The sequence below is a fragment of the Apiospora hydei genome (assembly GCF_038363865.1).
Source record: "Apiospora hydei strain CBS 114990 chromosome Unknown utg000005l_segment0_segment0, whole genome shotgun sequence".
NCBI lineage: Eukaryota > Fungi > Ascomycota > Sordariomycetes > Amphisphaeriales > Apiosporaceae > Apiospora > Apiospora hydei.
The window spans coordinates 2,516,084-2,526,170 of record NW_027117364.1 but is presented as its reverse complement, the minus strand read 5'-3'; the positions used below and the strand labels follow the sequence as shown (position 1 = coordinate 2,526,170).

Genomic DNA, 10,087 nt, shown 5'->3' with positions numbered 1-10,087 from the left:
TTTGAATTAGAGAACGCCGTTGTGTGCCCACGATGACGAGCCAATTTCCACCGGCATCGGTGGTGACCTTGGCTAACTGATGGACGCCGTTGTCCATCAGTCCACGTCTCGTGCGTGTGTGTGTGTGTGTGTGGTATGTATGTTTGTGATAGCCGCCTACCACCGCGATAAAAAGTAATGCTTGTTGGGATTAGGGCCATATGATGTAAAATTCTGTGCCAGAGAGCCGCATTGATAGAACGCCACCCGTTATGCGTGCAATAGGTATCTTCAGAAATCATCCACCTCGCAATGCAGTAATGTAGTATAACAATGTACAAGGCAGTCAAGTCTGCCGTAAAGTGTGTGTGTGCCGCAGTTGTTTGCGGTCTTTTCGTGCTGGGACGAATTACCACCCCTGGGCGTGATATCCGCCAACGGCATCGCGTTCCAAATACTGGTTCCAGCTGGTCGCGTTGGGTTCTTCCTTGGTCTCCTCCTCGGGCTTCATGTAGACTTTCTCGGGATATTGCTTGAGGTTGGCCACATCATGGGATGTGTGCCGCCTCTTGAGCACAGCGTTGGCAGTAGATGTCTTCTGCTGACGCTCCCAGAGCAGCTGTCGACGGAGCGACTCCGTCAACTCATGGTGCAGCATGTTGCGTCTCGTAGTTCGGGGCGACAGTGCCGATTGGCGTTGAGTGGCATTAGCATTGGTCATGATAGGCTGGGCAGTGCTGCGGGGGATTTCCTTGATAGGCCTCAAGGGCGTCCGGCGCATGCCACCCTTCATTTCTAGGCCACTATCATCCGAATCGTTTGGTGATGTAGCTTTCACTGTGGGGATGTTCTGCATAGTCCGCGCGTTGCAGAGCCGAAGTCGACTGCGAGGCAATGGCGGCACCCAAGCCGCCACGGGGGCGCTGTTCTTGCCCAGCAGCAAACATCAAGCTGAGGTTGGATCGGTGAGAAGTCAGGTTGGGTTTGGAAGGGACGCGCTTGAAAGTGACCGGGTCATCCATGCTCTCCTTGCCACCCTCTTCGATAGAGTCCTCCCATTCCGAATCGTCTTCGTCGTCATCAATGGCACTCTCGTCAATGTAGCTGTCCGATTGCTCGTCGCTAGATTGAGTTTGAATAGTGCGCATGCTAACCTGGTTGCTGAAGGAGGTCTGTTTCTTCTGCGCATTAAGCAGAGTGTTGGGGCGAGAAGAGTGCATGGCGCTCTTCAAAGATGGACTCGGGTCCTCAGCAGATCCAGATGATGCACCGAGCTGGAACATCTTGGGCTTGCCTTGGGGAGCGAGAGGCTTATGTTGCATCAAACTCTGCGGAGAAGAGTCGTCACCCGAAGAGCCACCGAGGGCAAACTTAGCGGGCTGTTTCTTAAGCTGGACCGGGCGGTATGCTGGCGCAGCTTCAGGCTCAGGGATCGCGCCGAGAGCGAGTTGCTTCATTGATTCCTGGCTACGAAGCTGCAGGGTGGGGATGGAGACCTGGGAAGGCGAGAAACCACGGATAACAGTGGTGCGGTTCGGGGTGCGGTCGCTATTGCTGGATGCAACTCCCGATGATGATAATGAAGCAGATACGACTGATGGTGCCTCCACAGACGAATGGCACATGGGCTCAGTTGCTGGTGTGGTGGGTGTGTCGGGTGTTTGTTGAACATCCGGGGACGAATAAGGTGTCTGTGAGTCGTCCGACTCGGGCTCGAGAGACGGCGAAGACACGTCGGGCAACGGTGCCAGGTTGGGCTCCTTATCTTGAATTATAGAGACGACCATCTTCTCCAGGTGGTCGGAAGTGATGTGTCGCTCACGGCCGCGACTACGATTGCTAGCGCTCGAGTCTTGTCGCATAATCCTGGGTCGAGAAATCTCCATGGGTTCGGATTCAGAGCTGAACTCAATGGCCTCTTCGTCTTCAGCGATAGAGTCCACGCTGCCGGATAACTGAGGGACCTCTGGTATCCGCAGATCGGGGATGTCCTTGGGTACTGTAGAGGTGGCGATGGGGGTAGGCTTTGTTTGTCGTAGCTTGCCCTCTGTGGTGTCGCAGCAGAAGGTCTCGCGGTTCCAGAGTCTCCAGCTGAGGTTCTCTAACCTCCGGCCTTGCTCGACCGAGTCCGCGCATCTAGAGAAGACTGTCGAAGAAAAGTTAGTGCCAAGCCGGGCTGCACCAGTACCGAGGGCGTCAACGTACCTGTCCACATGTTGAAGAGGTTCTGAGCATTGGCAGTGTCGACCTTGTGGATGACATTCGGGTCCACGGTCAGGACCAATCCTTCAGGTCTACCAGGCATGATGATGATGCTGGATGCTTCCCGCGTAATGGAAGCAGATGTGTGGGAAAAGAGCGCAGGAATCGCGATGTTGGTAGCGCGACTTCGATCGCGGACGTCAGGCGGGAAGCGCTTCTCAAGCGGTCAATGGGGTGTCATAAGTACAAATCGGCACCTCGAGAGTAACAAGAGGTGTGAGAAGTCGTGCGGTGTCGTCGAGAGGGAGCCGTGTTCCAAGGACGTGAAGACGCAAGCGGCGGTGATGTCAGTGGGACCCCGGCAGTGTAAATGATAGCAGGAGCACGTTAAGCTGCTGTGCGTGGTGGTGGTGGTGGTGGCAGTGGTGGTAGAGTCGTCGTGGTGGGCAGCTGTGTAAATACTGATTCCCACTTGTAGAGTCGACACAGGGTTATGTTTGTTGCAGCGGGCGCTATGTCAATATCGTGAAAGGCAGAGGAAGAATCTGCGGAGGAGGAGTGGGTTGACATGTACATATGTATGAGGATGTTGTGCTGGTGCGTCTGGTCTGGTCCTTCTGATATGAGAGGGAGAGCGGAGGGAAGTGGAGTGGCCAGCAGGACAAGGGTGTCAGTGAATGGGAGAGGAACCCAGAAGGCGCGGTGTGAAGTACCGGAGTACTTGGGGGTACGTACCCTGTGCCAAAGTAACGAGTCGCGCCTTTTTTTTCCTTCTCTTCTGCCTTTCCTCCCATTCCCTGGCGTCTCCCTGGCGGTCGGATGGGCTTTGAGCGCTGGTGGGGAAAAAGGCGTGCGAGGAGCTGAGTACGTAGCTACTTTGGCCTGGATACCTCCCTAAGCCTGACCGAGTGGGTATCCTGGGGTCTCTCTTCGGGCTGTTTGTGGGTGGTGGTCCATGGTTTCCAGGGGCCCATGAGTACCTTTTCCCAACCTGAACTTTGGGCACAAGTGTCCTTGTACTGCCGTACTGCCGTACCTTTTTTTTTTTCTTTCCTTCCTTCTTTGCCTGCCTGCCTGCCCCCTTCCCACGCTTCTCACTTGATCTCATGTGGCCCCCGTTACTGGATTCTCCACGTTAGAACGGCCCTGACCCAGTTGTCGGCGGTCTACGGCCAGACTCTCCTACAGCGAGCGACTTGCCTGGACTTAAGCACTTGCTCTCTGCGGTTAGACAGCTTCTTTAGCGTGTATGCTACGCTCGAAGAGGCAGTATCTTCCGCATGAGGTATTTCCTATGGCCTCCTCAGTCATCGGGACTTGTCCGGCGAATTGTGCGTTTCGAAGCCGGACTCTCTTCCCGGCGTCTGACTCTCGTTTCTGTGACCAGATCTTCTGATCGCGCAACCAGGCCGCCGTCTAGTTCTGGCCGTCGCCTCGCCGCTTGCGCTTGCTGGTCGTCAAAGCCGGTGGGCAAGTAAGTGCCCACTCTATTGCACAAAAACCAAGGTGCCAATTGGAAAACCATGCCAAAAAAAAAGTCCAGCCTCGGTCTCCAAGAGAGGCAGTGTTGCATGCGTCAAGAACACGAGCGACGGCAAGCTCAACGAACCATGATGATGACGATAGAGCGGTTGAGTCCCTTGGTGAGTACCTTGGGGGAGTATAGGCGACCCATCTTCTTCCCAGTTCTTGACTCCAGCTTGTGTAAGAGGAGGAGAGGGATACGAACAATCCAGAGGCCATGGCGTAGCCTGCAGTTCCACTACACACAACATTGGTTGATAGTATAATCTGTCTGCCTTGATGTATGTAAAGATTACTGGGCATCATGAATTCTTGGTCCACCTATGATCAAACACGCAACATCTTAATCCTGCATTTGTCGATTTGTTCATCGGCCTGATGTTGTCTGGCACGATTGCCCTTCTTTTCCCAGAATGAATAACAGTCTGTGCCGGGGATTGTTGCCTCGTGATGCATGTCGTTATTGTTGGTTTACCCAAGATGTAAAAACTCCTCTACATACTTGGCTTGCGAATGAAGCAAATCGACGTCTACTGGATTGGCATACCGTCACAAGACAGCGGGACCATGAACCTATCACCACGAATGCACTTTGGGCCCGGCTACCAACTGTTTGATAATCTGATGTTGGTTACACAGCTCTCTCTGCTCTTCTGCCGGGGCACGGGATCCAAAGGGTGCCAGTTGCTGGCTCCAACACCGAATTTCAACATACTGCCATGGTCATGGTTGGCTATCACTGAGCATCCAAATTTCTCTTGGCTGATGCCAGTCCTGAGATTTCAGCCTTCTGCCTCACTCAAGGCCCTCATGATCAGATGCGAACTCAAGCGTGCATGTAAAGGGAGAGCTTCATTCGAAATCATTTGGCTGATGCCATTGAGTCATCCTAGTAGACCATGGCCCATTGGTGGCAATGATTGCCAATCAGGGGGAGTCATGAGAGGTAACCTACATGCCTCTGGAGCAGTGAGTGGTTGAGACTATTCGTAGCACATGCGAGACGCAGAATCGTTGTCCAACTATCATTCTTTACTTTGCCTTCTGCATGGGGGGTCGCAAACGCAAAATAGACGAGGTCCGACTCAAGCCCCAAATACGTTCCAACGCTGCGAACAGGCAGACACGTGCGTAGTCAAAGCAACGACAGTCAAACACGGTGGTGTCGCGATGGACGCGACGGAGGGAAGGGGGCCAGAACACCCGTTGCGGTCCTGTCAGTCCTGACTGGCACTTGATAATTCCGGTTGATGCGTTGTTCGCTGTTTGCTCCCGTGAGCATGACCTAAAAAAGCAATGCTCAACATCCGGGATCTGGTGGCCTGCCAATAATTGGCTCCTCCGCATAAAGAACATGGTCAGCTGAGCGCTCTCAGCCTCACAACCTGGCGTGCCTCGGCGGCCATGGCCCCTGGGCGCCCCCGCGCTCGTCGAGGCGTCCAGCAACAAGATAACGCGAAGCACTTCTTCAATGCATTCATTATTGTACGTTACAGGCTTATTATAGCAGCTTTGTATATATGGCTGAGAAAGTGGGAAAACCCCGCTCGATCAGGGCTGCTGGCTGTCCCGGTAATCACCGTCCGTCCGCGGCAAAAAGTCGAGGTCACAGTCACGCCCGAAAAGAAGGCTTTTTGGGCGCCCTCGCTCCACAGTATGGCCAGACTGCGTAGCGGTTACTCCCGCCGCCTCTTATACCCGTGGCACCCAACGCCCTCGTGATCATCCTGCGAAGGCATCTTGCCGTGCCTCTCTGCTCACGAATGATGGTGACGCTACCGACATACGTTTTTGACGAGCCGCTTCGCTGTCGCAAGTGCTACAGTCCGGCACCGCGCAGCTGCTACCTTTCTCCATTGGCATTCCTCAGGTATCAGCCTGTGGCGGGAATCACGGGGAAAGCCTCTGGCCAATCCAATGGACAACCAACCCCACGCTCGCCAAATGGGAAGTGATAACGCCTACCCGTGCCGACGCCGCACCCGGACTGTTAATCACACCTCTCAATCACACAGGCTCCTCATCAAGACACAATGCACCACCAACAGGGGGGCTGTTCCCAAACAGGCCATATACTCGGCGCGTTTATCTCCCTCCCACCTTACCGGAGAAGCGCGGAGTTTCTGGGTGCGAGGTTGTTATCAAAACTCCCAACACCACCTCCCCCCCATCGCATTTTGAGTTCCGATGTTATTAGATGTTGCGTATCACCGCTCTGAGTTCCCCTCATCGTCCATCGGGGCGTGTACGAAGAGGGACTTTACTAGCTGCCAAATCGGATATTGCGCTATTGTATACGCGTGGTGGCGCTTACACTCTTTCAATCGATTCGATTCGGTTTTCGATCCCTGTCGAGTTTCGGCATTGAACAAACGCGATTTGATTCCCAGTATCTTGGGTTACTGCAATTTCCAGCAGCGTGGTGACGTGGGTACGTAGTCGGCCCTGTCAGAAATACACTTACTGCGACGGTTATTGAAAACACTGTCGAACCAGGCTCGTGTGTACGATTCCAAACGAATTAAAAGACGCTTCTTATTAACCTAGAATCTCATCCGCGCAAGCTAGCGGGGCCTGCGGGCGATCACGGGAAATTCACATTCCTGTTAAAGTGATGGGTGCCCAAGTAAGTAATAGAAGCAATTTTTAATCTCGGATTGGCTGCCCATGGCATCAAAGGTGGTCGTACGGCCAGTATACCTAATTTGGCAGGCGGTTCTACTATCGTGGTGGAATCGCCGGGCAGCCTTGCCCAGTTGCTCCTTGTTGTTAGTCCTTCTAGAAGGGGGTGGCAGGCCTTCCATCGGTCTCCATCGCCCCCGAAGTGTCGGGATCGTCTCACTTTCCCTCATGTCGGCGGTACTTTCTGGTTCCTGTTTGTTGGCGAACGCCGAACCCTGCCAGGACGCTCACCGAGTCGACTTTATCAGTTAGGCCAGGCGATGAGGGGAAGGGGGTTGTCGTGGTCTGTGTTCAAGGAGCACGGGGGTTTGGGAAAAACGTGGTTGATGTGCACTACCACAATACCAGAAACACTCGCGGCCCCCTGAATCACACGCTGCGCTGTCTGATGTCGGTTCTATGGCATGTATCAACCAGTCTTTGACAGTTGCTGATTGCCAGCTACATGTACCTACCTACCTTACGGATTCTACAAGTCAAGTACATATGTCCACTGGACTTGGGCAAGCAAACTGTTTGCAGGAAATGGTAAATTTGGGGGCGCTTCAGCTTGCCGTCCCGCTCCGTCGGAAGATCTTGTGTTGTGCTTCTATGTTTCGTTTTTTTTATAGAAAATTTTCCATTTTATCTTCTGCTGCCGCCGCCGTTCCGCTCAGGGTATCGATCTTTCCCGCTTCAAAAAGAAAAGGCCTTTTTGGCGCCAGTATCAAAAGTCGCGTTTGCCAAACCGTACGCATCGCAAAGCGCACGTGGATTACTGTTTGATTGACATGGCCTCGAAGGATTGAGGACATGTTACCGCACCCCCACGCATGATTAGACAGGGGTTCTTTTTAGGCGTGTGAGCCGGGATGAAGCTCAGCGCAGAGTAAGCCGTGTAGTGACCTGCCGTTTTCTTGCTCTTGTTTTTGTTATTTTGCGAGAAAGCCACTCCATCAAACAGTTCTATCTCGTAAGGTCTTGGATGCCATTCGATTTGTACATACAGGGTCACCAACTAGTAGACTAGCCACATGCAACCTGATTCGACGGGTGTCAGTGACAATCATCGGTGTTTTCGCCTGGCCGACAATTGATTGACAAGTGATTGACATGGCTCCGCCCAATCACTCCGACCATGCAGGGCGGCAGCACATCGAGGAGGCTCAAGTACGAGCCTACAATCCGCAACAACAGGCCTGGGCCATCTGATCTACGTGCCTGCCCTACATGCAAGCAAAAGACGATTTGCAATACAGTCAACGACAATCACTTGCGGTAAAGCTCTAGGTAGGCAAGTATATAGCTATGTACATACATAACATCAATTGTAGTTTCTTATTTTTTGTCTGTATCTGCCACCGAGCGAAAATACCCCGGTGCAAGCAAAATGAAACCCAAGACGCAGTAACAACATGCCGCCATTCGTCATTGCCAAAACGTGACTGATGCTGAGAACAAGCACATGACGCGGGGATCTCGCATCCCGCGTGGAAATGATTTCCCTTACATGTACCTCTGTCATCTATCAAATTTCGTGACCGCTGCCCCCCGGCAGCACTTCCCCGGAGCGAGGGAGGACTGGTAACCCCAGCTAGTGTGGGGGAGGAGGGATCGGTGACCGGGAAGGTAGGTAACGAAGAAGATTGATGGCAGCAGTATGTAGGTATCATTCACAACGGCGTCTTAAAGCCTCCTTATTAATAACTTTCAATTGATTGATTGAATTAATTTCAAGGAGGAGAAATACGTACGGGGAAATGCAAGCCATTGCAGGGGTTCTTATTTTTTTTTCTTTTTTCTTTCAATTGCCACATGCAAGTGTAGTCGTTTCTTCGACCATGGCTGCATGGCCTGGGCTCAGTAGCGAATGGCCGTATTGCCAGGAGGGATAAGAGTTATCGTGGCGTCAGTGCGGGTAAGCTGGCTGTATCGGCCAAAGTACCGAAATGCCAACGCTTTTGTCAGGCCCAGATCTGGCTTTCTTTTTCTTTCGGCCTTAATTGCTTCTTTTATACAAATGGGTTTCGTCCGTGTTTGCTGCCCCAGTTGAGAAAATGCATCGGAAGCACCCTGCTCTGGCCTAAAGTGGTTCTGTTCTGGAAAAGCTCGCGTCCCGTCTGGGGTGCTCATCTCATCAGAACCATCCATCCCAGGGGTTCCCCAGAGCCACAGAGCTTCGACTTCATCGTCGGTACCAGGCTGGCGGTGCAGCCACAGGTCATGTGACACGTGTGGAACCCTCCCTCCTCCCTCCCTCCTCACTCTCACTCCTCACTCCCCCCCTCCCTGTTCGTTATCCCCGGCGGCAGCCCACAGGTGAACCCCCGAAAAGCTAGCGACGCCAGCTGGTCAGTGTTACTGCTGCACCACCGCGGAAGCCTTCCAGCGGCTCATTGCATCCGAATGGGGACATGATCGTCTAAAATGTTACGGAGGGGTGAGCGGGCGACTAACACACGCTGTAACTCGCTTTGATCGCAGCGCAACAACGTACTGCAACCTGCCTCCTCCGGGATGATTGCAATGGCTATGGGCTCTTTTCCGATGAGCTCTGTCGATCCTCAACTCCTGTGACGAGAGGTTGAAGCATTGCATCTTGCATCCTCCATCGCGGCCGCTATATCGGATATCGAAGCCTCAAATCGCCATTTCCGCTACATGATGAATATTACTCCCTACACTCATTTTCCAATGCTTGCGCAGATACGAATACTTTAGGTTACTCCAGCCTCAAAACTATATCCGTGCATGGGTGATATTATTGATTCATCATGGCTGCAAGGTTACTGGAGTGGTCGTTGGTCACAAATCACATTGGATCCAAACTGCTGGTAACCAATGCCTCTTCTTGGTTCGGGCAGAAATGCACTGAAGCCCAGCCATTTTCGAGGCCCCCGCGACGCCACCGACGGTTTCATGCCCCCGATGTTTGATGATGTTTGATTGTGTTGCAGTCGTTCCTTGCTGAAGCAGAACTGGCAGACAGAACGAACAGTTGCTTTTGCGTCATACTGCTCTCAATCCTGGCCCGTCATCCTCGCCTGGCTTTCCTTCTGACGGATAAGGGGCGGCGAGGAGGGAGGCACGGGCTGAAGCTGAGATGCAATCAGACAGCATCGGCTTCTCATTGCTTACTTCCCCGTCCAATGGCAGACTCGACGTATCGCAAGCGGCCGGTGTTTGCACACGCCATCCGATGCATAAGTAGCTTCAAGGATCACGCTGGTTTGTCATGGGCCTGCAATAGCAACAATGATTTCTATTGATGTAATGTATTCCCTGGGGTTTTCTTTTCGGGCTCATCTTTGCACTCCCGTCCTTCTTTGCATTTGAAGCGAACTTCTGATTGGTGCGGGACTGGGGATACTCGGTCAGCAAGACCGTCGCCCGTTTTCCTATTCGGGCATCCGCAGTCCTGCAACTCGGGCTTGGCCCAACCCAGCGTCAACCCAGAGGATAGGTCAAAGGCCAGTGCCGTTTGGGGTTTGGGGCGATAAGCGAAACAGCATGGCCGAAACTGCCCACCGGATACGATTCCGGCCACACTGACCGTTGTCTGTAAGGCTACGATAGGAAACCTTCTCGAAGTCACATATCACAAAATCACAAAGAGGTGTGAGTGCTTCGTATTATAATCTGATCACTGGGAAGTATCGTCAATGCATCATCACAGGGCGTGTTGCTGGGTCTGCCATATTAAGGAGGCACTTCATATGAG

General features: G+C 52.9%; 1 protein-coding gene across 1 annotated transcript; it reads right to left on the bottom strand.

Moving 5' to 3' along the window:
- Window positions 1–388: 388 nt before the first annotated feature.
- Window positions 389–3,856, bottom strand: PG997_006244 (uncharacterized protein; the record flags this gene model as incomplete). The annotated part of the gene is made up of 4 exons (XM_066810559.1): window positions 389–816; window positions 884–2,125; window positions 2,185–2,398; window positions 3,791–3,856. The coding sequence occupies 4 exons, from the start codon at window positions 3,854–3,856 to the stop codon at window positions 389–391; spliced, it is 1,950 nt and encodes a 649-aa protein (XP_066669482.1).
- Between the last annotated feature and the right edge of the window lie 6,231 nt (window positions 3,857–10,087).